The sequence below is a fragment of the Patiria miniata genome, unplaced genomic scaffold (assembly GCF_015706575.1).
Source record: "Patiria miniata isolate m_02_andy unplaced genomic scaffold, ASM1570657v1 HiC_scaffold_10, whole genome shotgun sequence".
In the NCBI taxonomy this organism is placed as follows: Eukaryota; Metazoa; Echinodermata; class Asteroidea; order Valvatida; family Asterinidae; genus Patiria; species Patiria miniata.
Genome location: NW_024037048.1, coordinates 13,949,102 through 13,970,323, shown reverse-complemented (window position 1 = coordinate 13,970,323; position 21,222 = coordinate 13,949,102). Strand labels below are relative to the sequence as shown.

At 40.2% G+C, this 21,222-nt stretch overlaps 1 protein-coding gene across 2 annotated transcripts; it reads right to left on the bottom strand.

The window, feature by feature from the left end:
- Nucleotides 1-9,409: 9,409 nt before the first annotated feature.
- Nucleotides 9,410-19,752, bottom strand: LOC119738619 (intraflagellar transport protein 56-like). 2 transcript variants are annotated; one of them, XR_005272481.1, is made up of 6 exons: nucleotides 19,670-19,752; nucleotides 14,139-14,363; nucleotides 12,595-12,678; nucleotides 11,320-11,386; nucleotides 10,257-10,363; nucleotides 9,410-9,542 (listed from the first exon to the last, which is right to left on the bottom strand). XR_005272481.1 is itself a non-coding variant. In XM_038213531.1 (5 exons), the coding sequence occupies exons 1-4, from the start codon at nucleotides 19,679-19,681 to the stop codon at nucleotides 10,281-10,283; spliced, it is 246 nt and encodes an 81-aa protein (XP_038069459.1). In that variant the 5' UTR covers nucleotides 19,682-19,707; the 3' UTR covers nucleotides 9,410-9,542; nucleotides 10,257-10,280. The 2 variants fall into 2 exon arrangements, 1 of the variants encoding a protein (XP_038069459.1); XM_038213531.1 differs by lacking the exon at nucleotides 14,139-14,363 and having other exon boundaries at nucleotides 19,670-19,707.
- Between the last annotated feature and the right edge of the window lie 1,470 nt (nucleotides 19,753-21,222).

Here is a 21,222-nt window from a genome sequence, read left to right as displayed (position 1 = left end):
ATGGGGACCATTGAATGTACGCTGGGCATGAAGACTACATCACGTCGTTCAAACATTAACACAAGTCGGAAATTTAACGTGTTTATGATCGCGAGGGGAGCTCTCAGAATTGAACGAGAAATTTCACTTTTCTTCCGGATCGTAAGTAAACTTCAGTACAACCATTTTAATCATCGATGTCTATTTGTACCTCAGGTGGCCTATCTAGTAATTGGGAGGCCATTTTGAGGGTGAAATCTGCATGTTAAAAAGACGATAAGTTGGGTACAAGCATGGTCCAAGTTACTCGGACTACTGTAAGTGTAGTCCGAAAATTTGGGACTCTCAATACTGTGTATGAGAGTCCCAAAACTTATGGTATTGAAAACATGCAAAGCAAGAAAATAGACTGGCACCTGAAACAACCAGTCCAACACAGCTTCAGTACTGCATCAATCAACCATGCCAAAAGAATTTAAGAAACACGTGGCATGAAGCGGGAACTAGTCTCAATTTACTACACATTTCTCTGTAGTCAAGCCACCAGACTATTGACACTGAATGAAGAGGTCAGTCTTTTCAAATAGTTGGACCATATGGTCATGATGGTTGGACATGTACCAGTCTAGTATTTAGTCCCATTTTGAAATCACTTGACTTTTCTCTCATGTGCAAAACATTGAAGAAAAATCTCCTTTGAAAATTGAATTGAGTCTCCAAACTTGGTTGGTGAAATACTGAGGACATTTTCGTTGCCCGTTTTGTTTTGCACGTTTCAGAGCGTACTCCAGAGCCCTGTCTGCTGTAAGTGTAACTTAGCCCTAGTCCTAGCCCAGGTTGGACTCTGTTGTGTACACGCAACGGAGTCCAGGGTATGAATCTCTCCTGCCATAGCGAAAAAAGTTTTAACACATTTAGTATTAATAAATATTGCTTGATATTATTTATGCTGATTGAATTCTTCTCATTGTCTTTGGGTAATGTATTTTTTTTTTCATTTGAAAATTGACGTGACAGGTCACACAGTGGATGATTTGGTGAACAAGACAATAGAATACCTTCAGCCCAATCCAGGTAAGAACCGAAATTGAAGCATCATTGACGCTAACCTTCCCAAATCCTCCAAAATCCTATTTGCAAAATGGAGGCTTTTGCAGGATTGAGGCTATATGGCAAAAATGTGTGCCTGATTTATGAGGATGCACTGTGTCAAGGTCTTGGGCCGGATCTTGTGTTGTTCCCTGAGCTCAGGGAACCAGACTAGCTGGCTTGCATCCATTCACGGATGTGTAACCACTTGCAAAAAAAATGTGGACTAAATAAATTGGGTAAATAGGGGCACTATTTGGACAAATCAGTTTCGTCCTATGATGGTCGGCCGACCATCTTTTGAAATCAATACAAAAATCCCACTTTTCTTAAAAATGACAGCACACCAGGTGCCATGATTTCACAGGATGTCTGAGACTGTCATTCACCTACAGTCAAGTAAAGTATTTCATAATAATTTGGTAGTTTTATTTGTTGATGTTTGCAAATGTTGTATATTACCTTTAATTGTAATCTTTGGAATAATTACATTTGGGGTGACTATAGAACACCGGTTTGAATCGGGTCTAAGTATTCACTTCAAACAAACCAAATAGAGATAGATCTTCTATTTGTGTGCTGACCCTAATCAATCGTATTGTCTTTCCTGAACAGTCTCCAGAGCCATGAGCAAAGTCTGTGGTCAGAACAAAGGAGGAACCAAGCCTCAACAACCCGTAGGATTCCTGAGAGAAGTCATGCTGAAGAACGGCAGAGAATTAGGAGAAGATTCAACGTTTGGTGAGCAAGCTTCAAGATGTATTCTCTTTCCTTCTGTGATAGACTGATCATAAAGCTCTCAAAAAGGTGCTCTAATCAGTGTTCCAAACCACCAACATAGTACCATGAGTATTGTGTAATTTATGTAGGGCCCAGCACTTCAGATATGCAAGGCCAAGTAAAGAAATAAACCAGTTTCTCGTACCTGCCCGCTGCCTTTTTTGTACCCACTTTTTATTTTTTAATTTTTTTTTATTTATAAATGCATGCATTTGCAATATACAGGTGAGTCATAAAAGACAAAACTCAAATGGCAGGACCAATTTTTGAATGAAGTTTTGCCTGTAGCACTTTCCAAATCTAGGATATGAAAGCCCAATCAATGGGCTTTGTATTAACACAAGAATCATTCACATCACTCATTTGCTTTTCAAGTTACGGAATTTTGAACACAAACACCATTTTAAAGTTCTGTCCATGGATCACAAAGAAATGTATGTGTTATTTCAGCAAAACGAAAACAATTCACATGCATCCCCTATGAGAATTGTTTTCGTTTTGCTGAAAGAACACTTACTTTTTTACCTAGCCCAACTGTTCTCATTTTGATGGAAACAACAGGACAATAAAATCTTTCCTGTTATAGGTATTATAAAACGATGGATTTTGTTATGTTTTTGTTTTTGTTTGGATACAGGTACGGCAATGGTCGAGATGGAAGAATCACTGAGGCAACTTTCTGAAGTCAAGGACGCCTTCGATCTGAACGTCAGACAGAACTGCCTGGATCCCCTGGATCATCTCAAGAACAAAGATCTGAAAGAGATCAACGTGAGTTCCATCTTACAGAATCTAACATCATCCATTATCTGGTTGATACTGATAGAATCAGGACTGTGTTGCACAGCCACGTTCGGGGAAATTCAAGCACAAATTAGGGAAAATGGAAAAGCATAAAGCCACGTCAGAATGAAGTGGCTACGGCTAATACATTAGTTGCACCTATGGAAGCAGATGAAGCCACTTCCCATGTGGGCTAGTGTTAGTCATAGCCATGTCATTCAGACATGGCTTATGCTCACTAACAGAAGGGTTAACCAGGGTTACTGGAAATTACATTCTCATACAGCGTAATCCGGCGAACAAAGTTAAAAGCCATTTTTGAGGTCGCGCCACGACTACGTGCACGCGTTCTTAAAGACGAGGCTTGCAAATGTTTTGGTCGAAGGAGTCCGGAGTGCGCGATTCACGTGAGCCTAGTGCCTCCGCAGAACCACCTGAACATGCTGAAAGAGGTTGTCCCCAAATTAGTCTATGCTACCCTTGACGAAGAAATTTAAACTGAAAAAAAATGTAAAATTCTTGCACTGGTTGTTCACGGTAGAGTAGATCATTTGCAGCTATCCAAAAAGTAATTTACAACATTAATTTTGAAAAGCATACTTTGTTTTAAAGATAGTAATGGCTCTGAACTGCCTGTGAAATTATTCTTTCTTGTATGCTGTTATTTTGAAGAAAACAATTAGGGAAGGTTGTTTCCAAAGATGCGCCTAAAGATGCATTTTCGGACCTTGTACCATTTTTCGGACCTTGTACCTTTGCAAATACAGTACGGTACAGCAGCCGCTTGTAGTGTACAAACATACAACGTGACACAGACTCCCGCCTTGTGGTTCTGGAACGCACAAAATAACATTCCGGAACCGGACTTTAAACGCATTTTATATACTTTCACTGTTTAGTTCATTGAATTTGAAAAATGATTGTAGGTGTTCAGGGAAAATATTTAGTTGGTGGGTTTTCATCAATTTTGTAAAATTGGCTCTTATCTGCTTTTGCAAATGTACTCTTCAAATGCTTTACAAGGTCTTGGGCTGGATCTTGTGTTGTTTCCTGAGCTCAGGGAACCAGACTAGCTGGCTTGCATCCATTCACGGATGTGAAACCGCTTGCAAAATAAATGTGGACTAAATAAATTGGGTAAATTGGGGTACTATTTGGACAAATCAGTTTCTTCCAATGATGGTTGGCCGACCATCTTTTGAAATCAGTACAAAAATTCCACTTTTCTTGAAAATGACAGCACACCAGGTGCCATGATTTCACAGGATGTCTGAGACTGTCATTCACCTACAGTCAAGTAAAGTATTTCATAATAATTTGGTAGTTTTGTTTGTTGATGTTTGCAAATGTCGTATATTACCTTTAATTGTAACCTTTGGAATGCTTACGTTTGGGGTGACTATAGAACACCGGTTTGAATCGGGTCTAAGTATTCACTTCAAACAAACCAAAAAGAGATAGATCTTCTATTTGTGTGCTGACCCTAATCAATCGTATTGTCTTTCCTGAACAGTCTCCAGAGCCATGAGCAAAGTCCGTGGTCAGAACAAGGGAGGAACCAAGCCTCAACAACCCGTAGGATTCCTGGGAGAAGTCATGCTGAAGAACGGCAGAGAATTAGGAGGAGATTCAACGTTTGATTGGCAAGCTTCAAGATGTATTCTCTTTCTTTCTGTGGTAGACTGATCATAAAGCTCTAAAAAAGGTGCTCTAATCAGTGTTCCAATCCACCAACATAGTACCATGAGTATTGTGTAACTTATGTAGGGCCCAGCACTTCAGATATGTATGCAAGGCCAAGTAAAGAAATAAACCAGTTTCTCGTACCTGCCTGCTGCCTTGTTTGCACCCACTTTTTCATTTTTTAAATTTTTTTTTTATAAATGCATACATTTGCTATATACAGGCGAGTCAAAAAAGACGAAACCCAAATGGCAGGACCAATTTTTGAATGAAGTTTTGCCTGTAGCACTTTCCAAATCTAGGATATGAAAGCCCAATCAGTGGGCTTTGTATTAACACAAGAATCATTCACATCACTCATTTGCTTTTCAAGTTACGGAATTTTGAACACAAACACCATTTTAAAGTTCTGTCCATGGATCACAAAGAAATGTTTGGTTATTTCAGCAAAATGAAAACAATTCACATGCATCCCTATGAGAATTGTTTTCGTTTTGCTTAACCCTCAAGGGGCCGGGGGGGGGCGATAGCTTCTAAAAAAAAATTTTTCGCGACCCGAGCTGTTATGACTTTTTAGCCTCGAGCTTTGCGCATCTTTTGATACCAAAAACATAAAAATCGGACCACGGGTTGGCCCGTAGAGAAAAATTTTCCGGCGCTACGCGCCGTGAAAACTGAATTTTTGCATATACGTCGTGTACACCTAGCAGAATTGCCATTCATACATATGAATAATTAATTAGACATATTTCCAAAACCCTTTGACCTATAGTCATGAAATTTCTTGGGCATGTTTAGGAAGAGTTGCTCTATGCATGTGCTGAGTTTCAAAATTTTTCGTCACTCGATGGCCGAGATCTTAGGGGGGGGCGGAATCCGCCCCCCCCCCCCCCCCCCCCCCCCCCCCCCCCCCCCCCCCCCCCCCCCCCCCCCCCCCCCCCCCCCCCCCCCCCCCCCCCCCCCCGGCTGAGAGATGGTCAAAATAACCCGGCCCCTTTAGGGTTAAAGAATACTTACTTTTTAACATTGCCCAACTGGTCTCATTTTGGTGGAAACAACAGGACAATAAAATCTTTCCTGTGATAGGTATTATAAAAAGATGGATTTTGTTATGTTTTTGTTTTTGTTTGGATACAGGTACGGCGATGGTCCAGATGGGCGAATCACTGAGGCAACTTTCTAAGTCAAGGACGCCTTCGATCTGAACTTCAGACAGAACTTCCTGGATCCCCTGGATCATCTCAAGAACAAAGATCTGAAGGAGATCAACGTGAGTTCCATCTTACAAAATCTAACATCACCCATTATCTGGTTGATTCTGATAGAATCAGGACTGTGTTGCACAGCCACGTTCGGGGAAATTCAAGCACAAATTAGGGAAAATGGAAAAGCATAAAGCCACGTCAGAATGAAGTGGCTACGGCTAATACATTAGTTGCACCTATGGAAGCAGATGAAGCCACTTCCCATGTGGGCTAGTGTTAGTCGTAGCCATGTCATTCAGACATGGCTAATGCTCACTAACAGAAGGGTTAACCAGGGTTACTGGAAATTACATTCTCATATAGCGTAATCCGGCAAACAAAATTAGAAGCCATTTTTGAGGTCGCGCCACGACTACGTGCACGCGTTCTTAAAGACGAGGCTCGCAAATGTTTTGGTCGAAGGAGTCCGGAGTGCGCGATTCACGTGAGCCTAGTGCCTCCGCATTTTTCCTGAGTTATCCTGTTCACAGACAAACCAAGGCCGATGAAAACATATACCTCACCTCATGGTGGAGGGAAAAAAAGCAGACGGGAAACCGTTTTTTTTTTACTCTGTCTAATAATGCATCATAGACCATGCATTTCATAGACAATCTCAGCTCCCATGGTATACTTAGCACAGCTGTTTAGTTTTGGTGGAAACAACAGAACAATAAAATGTTGTTTTTTATAGGTATCATTAAAAAAAAAAAAAATTGTTTTGGTTATTTTTTGGATACAGCTACGGCGATGGTTGAGATGGGAGAATCACTGAGGCAACTTTCTGAAGTCAAGGGCGCCTTCGATCTGAACGTCAGACAGAACTTCCTGGATCCCCTGGATCATCTCCAGAACAAAGATCTGAAAGAGATCAACGTGAGTTCCATCTTACAGAATCTGACAGAATTTGGTTGATTTTGATAGAAGCAGGACTGTGTTGCACAGCCACCTGCGGGGAAATTCAAGCACAAATTGTGGCCAATCTGGAAAAAATTGATAGAAGACCAATGATCGATTACTGGTTGATTTGGGTTGTAACTTATGCCTGTGTACTTTTTGTCATTCAATAAATTTGGGGTCCACTTTTTTCCTGTCCCTGTTACATCTGACATCTGTGATTTTATAATTCTGATGCACTCCTTAATGCAGTCGTCCTCCAAGAGTGATTATGAATGTGACCAGGGGAACACAGGATCTTCAAGTTTAGATGTGGAAATATTACTGTTTTTATTCCTCAGTGGCCGCATGGCAGCAAAGGGCAGCAAAGCGCAGCCAGCGCTGTAACATCTTCTTTAAATTAAACGACTTTTATAACATGGGTGTGCTCTCGTTGGTGGCTAATACAAAACTGAACTGAAGAAAACTAAACCACAGGATGTTGGCCAGTGCCTCACATTCCTGGGCAAACCACATAGGGATTATGAATAAACAGAGCTATTAAGGGGGTGATAAAACAGAGTAACTAGTGTAGAAAAGCCAGAGTCTATCTAATGAATAATTATGAGGTACATGTAGTCAGGCCTCCTGCCTGGAGTTCATTACTTTCCCAGAAACCTGGAATGTGTGGTTGACCCACCCAGGGCTAAAGGACAGATTTTCTCACAATATAAGATGTACATAAAACAATGAAGATAATGATAATTTCAATACTTGGAAAATGCATGAACATAAAACCAATTCAAAACTTGTGAAAAAGCATGCAATTCCACGTACCGACTAATGGGTTACAAAACATTAATAAAACTTTCAGAAGAAATAGGAAAAACCAAAGGTGCCAAAAAAGATAACATTGAAATATGTTTTCAAATATTTCACCGGTTACATAAGCAAATTGTTCCTCTGAGGTATCAGCATGCCTTTTGCTGTGTTTACTGTTTACGGTCTCTGTAATATAGACATGTATATTCATATCAATATAAACCATTAATTAGTATAATTACATTACGTACAGATGACTACCCCCTCCTTGAATAACCATTCCTGGCCCATTCTCATGCCGTTGGGTTGTCTCTAAACAGGCCCCAGAAACTCCAAGAAAACAAACTTGCAGAGTTGTCCTACATGTCAGCAACATTTGTGACGTGAACCTTCATAATTACGATGAGTGTTTCAATGCTGCCTGATTGACTGTCTGACCGAGTCACTGAGTATTAACTGATCGAGTCAGTCACTATTATCACTGACTGACCGAGTCACTGACCGAATCACTGACTGCGCGATGAGTCACTGACCAAGTCACTGAGTTGATGACAGCCACTGAGTCGCTCAATGAGTCACTGAGTGATTCCTTAACCGAGTCGCTGACCGAATCAATGACTGAGTCACTGACTGAATCACTGACCGAATCTGACTGAATCATGGAGTCGCTGATCGAGTCACTGAGTTGTTGACTGAGTCACTGACTGAATCTGACTGAATCATGGAGTCGCTGATCGAGTCACTGAGTTGTTGACTGAGTCACTGACTGAGTCACTGACTGAATCTGACTGAATCATGGAGTCGCTGATCGAGTCACTGAGTTGTTGACTGAGTCACTGACTGAGTCACTGACCGAATCTGACTGAATCATGGAGTCGCTGATTGAGTCACTGAGTTGTTGACTGAGTCACTGACCAAGTCACTGACTGAGTCACAGAGTCCAGCTTAACTAGGCAAGCCTACTTTGTTTATGCCATGAGAGACCAGCCTCTCTCCAGAACTGTTGTTTTCTCCTGCATAACCATCTTGCCAAAGCTAAATAGAGAAATATTCCAAGACAAATTTCCCAATGTTAAGAACAATTAAATCACTCTTAAATTAATCAACAGTATCGTTCCATTATTTTATTTTTGGAAAATCCCTTTGCAAGCAGGGGTTTTTGGAATGTACAAATTTAAACAATCTCAAGACTATAGGATAGGGACCACCTCAGGAAACTGGTACCCTGTTGTCCTTGGCCCACTTCTTCATGACACGGATGATGTATTCCACCTGCGGGTTACCGGTGTTGCGCAAGATTTGGAGGATGTCTCGCAGTGTTTCTCTGTAGAGGAAAAAAAAATGACAAAAATCAAGTGGCTTGAACTTCACTGGGTTTTGTGCACATGAAAATGAAAGCTATTAACAAGATGGACTTTGCGTCGGGGCGATGTCAATCAATATTAGGATTTGCCCTTCACCGATGTATAAACACTGTATACTCAGTGTGTTACCTCCCGAGTGAAAGTTGGAAAAATAATCACTTGGGTGGGATTCGAACCCACGACTCGACCATGGAGCTTACGGGGTTGGTTGGCTGGCTAGGCAACCAATTCTGTAAGCTTGATGTTCCAGTGGTTAAGACGTCTGCACTAACAAGCAGGAGGTCATGGGTTCGAGTCCCAACCGAGTGATTTTTTCCAAATTTCACTCGGGAGGTAACGCACTGAGTATACAGAGTTTATACGTCAGTGAAGGGCAAAACCTAATAGTGAAAATGAAAGCTGTTTTTAGAATATGGGGACAAAGAAAAATCCATAAAGATCAATGAAGTTGAACTAGAGGGCTAAGAAGTTGAAAAGTATTCATGAAAAATTGTAATAAAAAGCCGTATCCTCTCCGAGTGATCCCCGTTATTTGCCAGGTCTGCATCGTGACTTTGGGCGTGATCCCTGGCTGCATGGCATATGCGGGTTGAGGGCTTCTGACTAGCGCCCCTTTGACAGAGACATTGACAATTAGGGAACCGCCAACATTGGGCTGGATAGCTCAGTTGGTAGAGCACCGGAGTGATATGTCAGTGCACACTGTTTGATAGATGTAGTGTGGTCACCTGACCATAAGTTGATCTGATTGGTCAGTGTGCACTGCTGATTGACAGAGATGACACCCACCTTGGTTCATGGCCAGCTATGATCTGCTGGAATACGCCCACGCACGCCCCTCGCTTGCCTTCCCAGTATTCAGGATTGGGGTCCAATCTTTCCAGGACATCGAAAGCCTTGGTCGCATAGTAGAACTGGCCATCTACCGACAGAAAAGATGAGATTTGAGGATCGAGAGACCGTGACAATTATATTTTGAGGTCGAGCAAAAAAATCAGAAGTTCGAAGGAAAAGCCTGAATTTTTCAATCATCGCAACCGTGTTGACAAAGTGATGAATTTGTCCCAAATCAACATTTTAAGCAGTTTGGGATTTTTGTCTATTCTTATATTTTATGATGCCTTCTACATGCTTACTAAAGTATGCGACACAAAAGTGCATCCTTCATTATTCAAGCTAATGACACAAAGTCGTAAATGTGCAACAAATAATTTTTCTTGTTGACGGGGATTCGTATTCTCGTTAATTCTACACGTGGAAACAATGTTGCAACCTGACGCAACATTTTTCTTAACACATCATCTCAATAAAGATCAGTCATTGCAAAAATGTTTCACAAACATGAATATGGGACTGAGAAACACTTCCAATTTGGTTCAGAAATGCTTGGAAAGTTTTCTTGACTCTCCATATACTTTGTACACAACCCTGAAGTAGCGTCTGGATACTGCATTCTTTTCTACACATGCCTTATATTTAGATTTATGTCTCCTCGATTTGCGTTTTGACGAAGAGACAAATCTGTTTCATGAAATCAGTTGCAGGTTGAGATTGAGTGACTGGATACTAATTTGGGGCGAATGCCAAAATCTTTACACTAATATACAATGGACAAAAATAGGGGATGATGTTTTACCTTGTAGCCGTCGTTGGCAATGAGCTACAGCAGGCTGAACGATTCGCCAGACGTCTCCATCTTAAGGTACAACTCCCAGGCTAGTCTGGCCTTACGATTCACGATGCCTGAACAACGAAAAACAACACAAAGAAAGGTTATAAATACATAGGATACTGCTGTCAGAAAACACATTGGGGTCCACAAAAGATGGTTCGGTTCAGTGGATGCTCGTTTCAGCAATTTTCGGCCAGCAATGCTCAGTGTATTGTGTACAATATTTGGGAGCCAAGAGGGATGTTTAACGTAGCAAATTTCTGTCGTACAATCTGCTTGAAATGTGATAGAACAAATCCAACATGGCAAATGTATGACTAAAATGTGAAGTTTACATGTGTAAATGAAAAAACTTCTAAATCCGTTTACAAATTTCTCAAAACATGTAAACAAAACCAGAATTATACAAAAAGGACCTTCGTTCACGCGATCTTCCTTGGAGATAACCACACATAGCACAATCGTTGTTTTCAAACCTACTTAATGTAAAAAACCTTAGAAGCATCGTAGAACTTGATTACATTTGGGGAACACGTAGTTACATTTTTACTTTATCAACGACTGCCTGCTATTTACTATGTCAACCATTGTTGATTTATCATGTCAATCACGCCGGTCTGCAGATCAGACATAATGGGTAGGCAAAAGCCACTGTCAATGGCTAAACGTTTCAAACGGTTCTTAAAATATCTGCTTAACGTTTACAAAATGAAACGCAAAGTCACATCCTTAATATACGATCAGGGCGATGATTGCATGCTGGTTATGTCATTGTTAGAGACCCTTCAGTCTACCTCACACATGGGCAACATGTGCATCTCCCTAATGCCACTCTGGATTTTCCAGCAGTACATGAAATGCATGCACGCGACGTGTCGTGACTTTAGTTGGACATTTGGTTGTGCAGTCACAATTGTGAGTGGTCAATACATTATGAGTTGAGGCTTAACAGGTGGATTCATTCCCATCATTAGCAACTTGGAAGTTGGAAGAGGAAACGTCATTCACAATTGACGGTAATACTCACAGCATCTTGCCAACCAGAGACACGTGTAGTCATTCTTGATCTTCTCACTCTGAATGAGCACAAAAATCTGCAAAACAAGAGAAACGAAACCCACTCCAATTAAATCATGGTAAAACCAAGTGCCCCACCAAAACAGTGGTCTAGGAGGCTCAGAAAGATCCCCATCCGGGTTTTAGACTTGATTTTTCATGCCTATTTGCCCTGAACAAGGCTAAAAGCCACTCCAGATATACAGGGCTACAAGTCGGAGCAAAGCAGCTAAATCAACCACACCATCTCTGCCCTCATAGGCACCCACTTATAAGCCATCAGTGTGGGGGTTTGGTCAGTATCAAATGAGGGCAATAATGCTCATTGTGATTTTTGGCAAGGTATGCACCCCTCTAGTCGGAAAATATTTGACAGCATTGCAGCGGTGGCAGCTTTATGGGTGATATCACTTTTTTCTTTTTTAAATGGCAGCCAAAACATGCTTGTTACAACATACAATTGATCCGGTTCAAGCATATTGACGGCAATTTTGAAAACACAAATCAAAAGTGATAACACTGCCACCACTCACACTGCAAAGCTATCACACATTCTGCAACTCTAGATGTGCCTTTCAAAAAATCGCTATGAGCATTGCTCTTTTCAATCGTCTGGTACCATTGGCCCAATATTTGGACCAAAGCTGATAGCCTATTACTCCTGGGTGGGGAGAAGCAATGAGTAACAAAGTGCCTTGCCCAAGGGCACACGCACCATGACCCCAGGCTGGACTCGAACCCACAACCTGCAGCTTTACCCGCAGACCACGAATCCAACGCCCTTAACCACGAGGCTACAGCACTCCACACTCCTCTTGAATCAGGACAGATCATAGGTTGGAGGGAAATAAGCACCAGGCAAGGAATTCCAAAGAGATGCAGCACGTGGGAAAATAAGCTATTGGAATATCTTTTTGTTCTACATCTAGGTATGGCAACAGTATATGGATGAGAACAGAAAGTCGGGCTTCTCTCTCAAACAGGGCCGACCATCGGTGGAAATTGATACAAAATTCCACTTTTCTTGGAAATGACAGCACACCAGGTGCCGTGATTTCACAGGATGCTTGAGACTATTATTCCCTAACAGTCAGGTATTTCATAATAACTTGGTAGTTTTGGCGTTTGATGTTTGCAAATGAAAGGCACCATGACTAGTTCAGGCACCATGACGAGTCGCTGCGCCATGACTGGCCAACTATTGAGGGCGCAAACAACCAAAATTGGGTCCGGGAGTCCAACCTACCTCCTCTGCTTCCTTGTAGTTGCCTGCTGTGGCTTTGGCCTGCGCATAGTTGTGGTTGAACCTATCGTCGTTGTAGAAGTAACTCTAGAAACGTAAACATACAAAAATGTCATCTTAGTTTTTCTGATATTTTTCCCACCTGCACTACTTTCCCCCCCCCCAAAAAAGGACAAATACAGCTAAACCATGCCACAGATACAACTATGAGCAAGTTGGGGCGAGACTAGTGGTCGATTCCTGACGTAATTTGATGCCTGAGCACTAATGTCAACATGCAAACGCCTCTACTCAGACGATGGTCAAAATTGTTCACCAAGAATGGTCAAGAATAATTCTAAAACAAAATTGGTCCTGAATAATAGAGGGTGATTGGCAATAAATATTTTCAGGTTTTTGGAGAAAAGTTCACAAACGAATAGTGTCTAACATTAAATGCATTAGATAAAATGACCTGAGAGCAAATATGCAGTCCTATGCCCCCTGTCTGTCTGGCCTCAACTCCATTTTCAAAGCTGTTAATGAAATAAAATGAATCAATAAACATTACTGCAACTTTCCTAAAAAAATACAGCGGTGCTGTTGAAACCCCTCGGCCTGAGTTTGTTGATATAAGGTGCAAAATTACAAATACATGTAGTAGAATAGTTAATACTGGTCAATGGAATGACCTAGACCTTGACCAATGACGTTGACCTTTGACCTTTTGACCCCCAAGAAGGGCAACCCCGAAAGTTACAAACCCGAATCACATTATACTCAGCCCAAAATAAGAAAATAATTTTCTGACATACTTCTAGTTGGGTAAAGTAGAGATATATTTATTTATTTATTAAGAATTTGCTAACTTTAAATAACTTTTTTAGTGTAAACCTGGAATTTTCAAAGATTTATGCAAGTGCGCTACGTTAGGGAACACTCAGCTGATTTTTGCCCAATTTCCGGACACCACCGTTTTTTTTAAATTTTGCTCAAAATTGTATGACAGTGAAATTGTTTACAGAATTCAAATGGCAAACACTACTGAAAAAGTACCAGTAATAACTGAATGAATTCGAAGTTTATCGACAAAGAAGTTTGGCAACCGTGCATGAGGAAAGTCAGGAGAAACGTCGCAGTGCGCCACGTTAGGGAACACCACTATATGTGTGCATTGATACTGGGTTCTTAATTGGGGTAGGTGCGGTGAACTAAAAACAATAGGCCCTGGCCCTGCTGACTATATGACTATACAATCATGGAGCTATAAAAAGAGGTCTTACCCAACAATGTATGCAAAGCATTCCAAAATACTCGGGAAAGACACCCATACCTCAGACGTCACTGACCAACAAAGACTAGGAAATGTCCTTAGACATGTTTTCTCAGTAGGCATGCCATGGTAGCAACTTTTCCCTGCTATAAATCTGACATTTTTGGACATATTATCCCTTTAAATGGTGATATAGGTCACTGTAGGGAAAAATTAGTGATGTCCAGATATATGGGAATCTTTCCAGAACGCCGAAAAGAAGTTGAATTTTGAGAAATAAATAGTCCAGACTTACCTGACGTACAGGCCTATATAGCCTACCGCTGCATTATCTGCTGCATAATCTTGATCGATAACCAAACAACAGGTGGCGCTCTTTACAATTAACGGTGTCAGGTACAATCTCATTCAAGTGATGTTGAGCGGTACGCGTTGCCATGGTGATACGTCATCAGTGTGCTCTGCATCCTGTATGTGCTCCACAGTTGACATCCTTGGTAGAACCTTCAAACTCTGTCAACTTCAAGAAACAAAGGAAAACAAGTTATTTTAACATCTTAACCCTCCGACGCAGAAAGCCTATTTACTAACACGCTTACAGTAAGGGGTCCCTCCGGGGACCCAGATATTTAGCGCCTTGGTTTGAGGCTACACAACACTGTATAGATGTACACAATCTCGACATGTCTGTAGACTATAAATAAGGAGGTCATTGACAGGAAACAGATGTTGTATACATAGTCTGTGGTCAAGTCGTGCACTTGGCTACCCGCAAGTGACCTTGTTTTGTGCATCTGGGCAATTCCACGGTAACGGAAGGACGTTTTCACTCATTAAACAAAATTTCAAATGTGTGTATCACAGACACTGTTCATAGTTACAGCAAACAAATGTCACAATTGTATTGCTATAATGCTACTTTCATTTTCCACACTTTTGGGGGGCATGAATGCCTCCCGTTTATGAATTATGAATATTAATGAGGTCGGTAACGGAAGGACGGTAAAACGGACAAGGGTTTTCCAACTTACTCACATTTTGTGTAAACTCTGTGAATTTTATGGGGCAATTATATTTTAAAGGTAAGAAATGGAATCCCTGAAGCTTTATCTATACTATACCGCCTTTCATTTGACTTTAAGTGTTTCGGTAATATAATTACAACGTTTTAAGCAGATTATGATTTGGTAACGGAAGGACGGTAACGGAAGGACAAAAGGTTTACTCAATTATAGCATGAACAAAATGTGAATTTACACTAATTATACAAGTGAAACAAATTGCTGAAATGTGTAACTGAATGTGAAATCAACAATATGCAGACCTGGCATAAATAATTATACCCACGAAACCATTGAGATAAAGATAGAAGCCTGCTAATTAATGATAACAAAAGAAAAACGAAAACCACCCAAAACACATAATTCACGAACACAAGACAACTACAGAAATGGACTTCAAACCCATCACCTCAATCCTTAAAAGTTTAAATACACAGTATTTTAGCACTTGAGTATATTGGTTACATGTTCACCAACAACTTTTAATAATAATACCGGTAGGTTCAGTGGTTTACCTAAAGGGTGGGGGGGGGGGGCGACCAGCCTACATGTAAATTTAAGGTAAAAACATCTACCGGTAGAACTGATGGCTTCAGTTAGGTGTTGCTTTTAATTGAACTCTAAAATCAATGTTTGAAATCAAATTACAATGATTTAGAGTAGTAGCAATTAATTTATAAACATCCAAACTGAAATTGTTAACTTGGGCATAATTTGTCAAAGATTGCACCTCACATGTCTTACACATGTAATTGAATAAAAGTGCCCCAAAGTACCGGTACTTTCTGCCATCTCATTTTTGACTTAATTTGCTTCTGGAATGGCTTCACAGAATTTGTATCTTTCTCTATTGTCCATGAATGCTGATGGCAGCAACTTTATGATTTGATTTTCTGCAACAACTCCATACATGTACATGTACTGGTACATCGGCATATATGTACATGTACATTGTACATGTTGTACATGCCTGTGCCTTCCTTTGTAATAAACACCTTGCCCTGCTTATCCCGCTTTTGTGAAGGTGGGTCACATGAATGTCCTTTCAATGCTCATTATACATGCATGTATTTGCAGTGATTTTCATTTTTTCAAACATGAGCGCAAACGTCGTAACATTTGATAAAAATACGATTTGTCCTTCCGTTACCGTCCTTCCGTTACCAATTTGGTAACGGAAGGACGTGATTTAATTAATTGTAATTAAAAAACGAGAAGTACAGCAGTGTCAGTTATCATGTCATATTGAAGGCCTACCTAAACTTGCTTTGCACAATAACTTTCAATGCATTCATACTGCAAGTTTTAAAAATAAATTAAAAATATACATTTTTTCGGTAACGGAAGGACATTTTCGAAGGCTAAAATATTAGAAGTCACTGAAGCGAAGCAAATTACGCAAACTGTTAAAAACAAGTTTTAGTCGGTTTTTCAAGACCAATACTTTCTCATGACAGAAACTGATGGCATTAGTACATATTTTTGTGTGTGTTTTGGTAGAATACTTTCATATCACTATTAATCACATTTTTAGGATTAAAACAGGATTATTACATAGTCCTATTTTTTGGTACCGAAATGTATAAAAAATAACATTCCGACTTCAAATCTTGAAAATATAGACTTTAAGCTTTTATTTGATGCCAAATTTGTTTAAGTCACATGTATTTGTATTTTTTGGTGTCATGTCCACTTTGGTGTGGAATTGCCCATATGTATATGGGCAGCCCAGGTTGTCAGGCTCAGATATGCCTGACCCGGGGTCACACACTAAAGGTGACTGCATATATCCGTAGAGGATGTCCCTTGCTAGGATTAGATGGAAGATCACCAGAATTGGTTTGAAATGTTTTTTTTTATTAAGGTAATTAACCTAATTGGGTCCCCAAAAGGGCTAGTTTCTGCGTCGGAGTGTTAATCTTCTAATTCATAAGGTTTAGTTCAAATATTGTTTTCATCTGCTATTTTTTGGAAAGGTCATTGTTTGATGAATTTGGTGGACAATAATTACTGTGAAATTTGAGAACAATTTCCCAAATAATTGACAAATTTACAAAAGATCAAAGTGGTCAAGAGAATGGTCAAGAATAATTCTAAAAAAAATTGGTAATGAGTAACAGAGGGTAATAATGGCAATAAATATTTCACCTTTTTGGAGAAAAGTTCAAAAACGAATAGTGTCTAACATTAAATGCATTAGATAAAATGACCTGAGAGCAAATATGCAGTCCTATGCCTTCTGTCTGTCTGGCCTCAACTCCATTTTCAAAGCTGTTAATGAAATAAAATTAGTCAATAAACATTCACTGCAACAGATACAGCGGTGCTGTTGAAACCCCTCGGCCTGAGTTTGTTGGTAAGGTGTGAAATTACAAGTACATGTAGTAGGATAGTTACTGGTCAATGGAATGACCTAGACCTTGACCAATGACGTTGACCTTTGACATTTTTTCGATCGATGATTTTCAGTTCGCTCACTGTGTTTTGATGGACGTTCATGACGTTTTTGTACTTAGTGTTTTGTGCTGCAAACAATTTTGCGGGGTTTTGTGTCTATGAGGCTCCGCCCCGCGGAGCATCATGATATAGTTCTTCTAGGAGTATGACCATACTTCCTGAACTTAGTTTAAAACCCTTACACTTACAGTTCTGGAAGACTTACTATACAATCATGGAGCTATAAAAAGAAAGTCTCACAATGTATGCAATTTAAGCATAATAACCCCCTAGGCCCTTTTTGCTTAGAACCATCCTCAATCCTCCAAAATTTTGCAACTCCACCTAAATTTTTCAAAATTGTTAGACAGTCCTGCCTCAAAATGCATTCATCATCAATCCTCCAAAATCCTCCTCATCCAAAAATTTTTCACTCGTGTTTAAATGAAGGATAACCAACGTCAAATCCTTCAAAATCATCAGACAGTCCTGCCTCAAAATGCATTCATCCTCAATCCTCCAAAATCCTCTTGTGCTTCATTCACCATTCATCCTCAATCCTCCAGAATCCTCATGTGCTTCAATCACCATTCATCCTCAATCCTCCAGAATCCTCATGTGATTCAATCACCATTCATCCTCAATCCTCCAGAATCCTTCTATGCTTCAATCACCATTCATCCTCAATCCTCCAGAATCCTCATTTGATTCAATCACCATTCGTCCTCAATCCTCTAGAATCCTCCAAAACCGCCAGGAGGATTTTGGAGGAGTGAGGTGGGTAAGGGTTAAAAAATACTCCGGAAAGATTCCATACCTGGAGTTCTGGACATTTAGTGAAATGTCCTTGGTGTTTTTTTCAGACAGTAGGATGCTGGCAGTGCCAGTAAGCATGTAGGATGGAACGCCGTATTATCGCGATACTTATCACGTTTCTTGTTTGGAATAGAGATTGCTTGCTAACCTTCCCGAATTGTCCTGTCTCTTAGGTTGTATAACTCTTCCTTTTCAAATGCCTGTGAAAATAGACATGCTCGGAATGTGCGAATGGAGGTGGACTCCCCATTATCGCGGTATGTGGGAATTGTGGTTTTTATAATAATCTCAACTCTTTTTTTTCATAGTGAATGTTTTACCAAAACATCCCCTGAATAAAGTCTGATATTTTCCCTGTAACGTTCAAGTTGATTACACTTTGAAAGACTATATCCCTGCAGGATGATTTCTTAAAACCCTGCCATTCCCCGAAAGGAGAAGAAAAATCACTGTGACAAGTCTACTGATTGGCGATTGGGTGCCATTCACTTTACACGGTGTGCCGTTTTATTTTTTCTTACGCGCTGTCCTTATTTTGATCCCGTAAAAGTTTTTATGATTTCGCGGTGGAAATATCCTCCTTTGACTTCATTTTGTGTTTGCAGCTGTAGAAGGAGAACCAGACAATGGAACTATCATGGACAGAGCACCATTAATGATTTATGTTAAAATATAGACGGTACCTTTTAGTTTTCGAAGTGGCTATCGTTACGGCATTCGTTGTTTAGCGCCCTCTACGATACTTTTTTGATACGCACGCAGGTATATAATTATTTGTTTCCCCACGTGCAGGTGAGCAGTGCGACAGCTCAGTCGATAGACTGTAGGATTTTGCACCGCGAGGTTGCGGGTTCGGATCTCAGTTTTGCACTCGAATTTTTTTCCTTTTCTAACCTGAGGCTTTGGAGGATTTTTTTTAAAAGGGAAATAAAGTCCGAATTTTATAACGTTCAAATTCACTTTTGTCCTTCTTATTTTATATTTTCTTGTCATGTTTTTATAAAAGTTGCAGTCTACCGTAACGATAGAAAATGGGAGGTGCATTACGGCTGCCGTAACAATAGCCACTGCGTTTAGTTTTAACAGACACGGTGACGGGTGAGGGAAAATTTGCAGGTTTTGGAAAATGTGAATATTTATTAAAAATCGTTAAAAGTCCCAAAAAACACAACATTTTTTAATCGTCCTTTTTTAATACGACTCGGCAGTAAGTCCTTATGGCCTGGAGGACCTGGATAAAAATTGCCACTTAAAGGAGTTTAGTCAACACAAAAGGAGAAATTTTCCATGCCGCGATAAAGGGATGCCGCGATAAAGGGATGCCGCGATAAGGGACTCCGACTATAGTTTTTAGGTAACAAATTTCCCTGCTAAATCCAATATTTTTGGACATTTTAAACCGGAATTGTGGCATAAATCACTAAAGGGAGAAATGAGTAATGTCCAGATATGGGAATCTTTCCAGTACGCCGAAAGGAAGTTGAATTTTGACAAGTAAATAGTCCAGGCTTACCTGACAAAACATGCTTGGTGTACAGGCCTAGCCTACCGCCACATACATTATCGGGAAAACCAAACAACAGGTGGCGCTCTTCACAATTAACGGTGTCAAATACAATCTCGTTTACGTAGTGTTGAGCGGTACGCACTGACAGGTACTTAATACAGGAAAGAAAGTTACGACATAAAGTTAACCCTGGGGACAGGGTTGCGAAAAAGTTTCGAAGTCCGAATTTTCCCATCATGCATTGAGAAATGTCAATTCCTTTCTCGGTTATTCGTTTTCCGTTTTGCTTTCGAGTCGAGAAATGGGAATCGTTATTCGTTATCCGTTTAACTGTCGAATAGGAAAGTGGGAATCGTTATTCGTTTTCCGTTTGGTTGTCGAATAGGGAAATGGGAATCGTTATTCGTTACCCGTTTTGCTGTCCAGTGTCGAGAATGGATTTTGGACTCGAAGTCCGTTATCTGTTTTTCTTTTTGCTTAGGAAATGGGAATTGGTTTCGTTATCCGTTTTTCTTTTTGCTTAGGAATTGGGGAAGTGGGTTTCGTTATCCGTTTTTCTTTTTTGCTTAGGAATTGGGAAATGGTTTCGTTATCCGTTTTTATTTTTGTTCAGTCACTTGACACCTGTTGTTTGATGATATCCCATTATTGTCCGACTACACATGCATGGACTATAGCGCATGCAGACAACAACTCGATTTAAACCTGATAACGTTAGTCACGTCAAACTCTAGACTTTTTATTCACACTAATTAGGCCTAGTCAATTAGTAGGCAGAGCATTTGAAGAGTACATTTGCAAAAGCAGATAAGAGCCAATTTTACAAAATTGGAGAAAACCCACCATTCACCAACTAAATATTTTCCCTGAACACCTACCGTATAAATGTCATGATAAAGAGTGGGTGATTTGTCTTTTTTATGTGAACAATTTGAGAGAAAGATTTTTTTTTTAATTATTATTTTAGTAGAGTATTAATTTCTTTAGTAAATATAGATGCTAAGCTTTAAGGGGAAACATTTTGTCCCGCCTTTCATACAGGGTGAGCAGAGTACACATTGGATGGAGCTTCTGACAGACTCTCAGGAGAAATGGGTGGATGTTCAGAAGATCAAGGCATTCCCAGCCATGGTAGCAAGCCCTACGCTATGGCACTCATGCAGGTAGGCTTATGAGGGGGATCAGGGTCAGACCTGAGTATGCGTGGATAGCTCAAGTTTTCTGCATTTTGATGAGTTGTGTACCTTTTGACAACTACATGCGTTTCAGACTAGCATTCAGAGAAGTGCCGAACTAAATTATTCCAAAGAGTTGAATTAAGTTTGACGTTTGAAATATTGAGGAGCAACTACACATGAAAGTCGTCCAAAGATTGAGTGTTGCAGTCGTTCAGAATGACTCCAGTGTCTAATCAATGGAAAATGAATACAAGAACTTTGCCTGTGTTTGAAACTTGAATCTATTTAAGTTGAGTTTAGTTGAGTTAAGTTAGGGACTCTGGAACACCAGTTTTAAATGGATTGAGGTACTGTTTGATAACTTTGGTCTTTTAAGTCGAG

Coding starts and splice junctions, on each gene's coding strand:
- LOC119738619 (XM_038213531.1), bottom strand. Junction 11,387..12,594: donor ACTACAAGGAAGCAGAGGAG/GTAGGTTGGACT, acceptor CTTGTTTTGCAG/ATTTTTGTGCTCATTCAGAG. Junction 10,364..11,319: donor TCTCTGGTTGGCAAGATGCT/GTGAGTATTACC, acceptor TTCGTTGTTCAG/GCATCGTGAATCGTAAGGCC.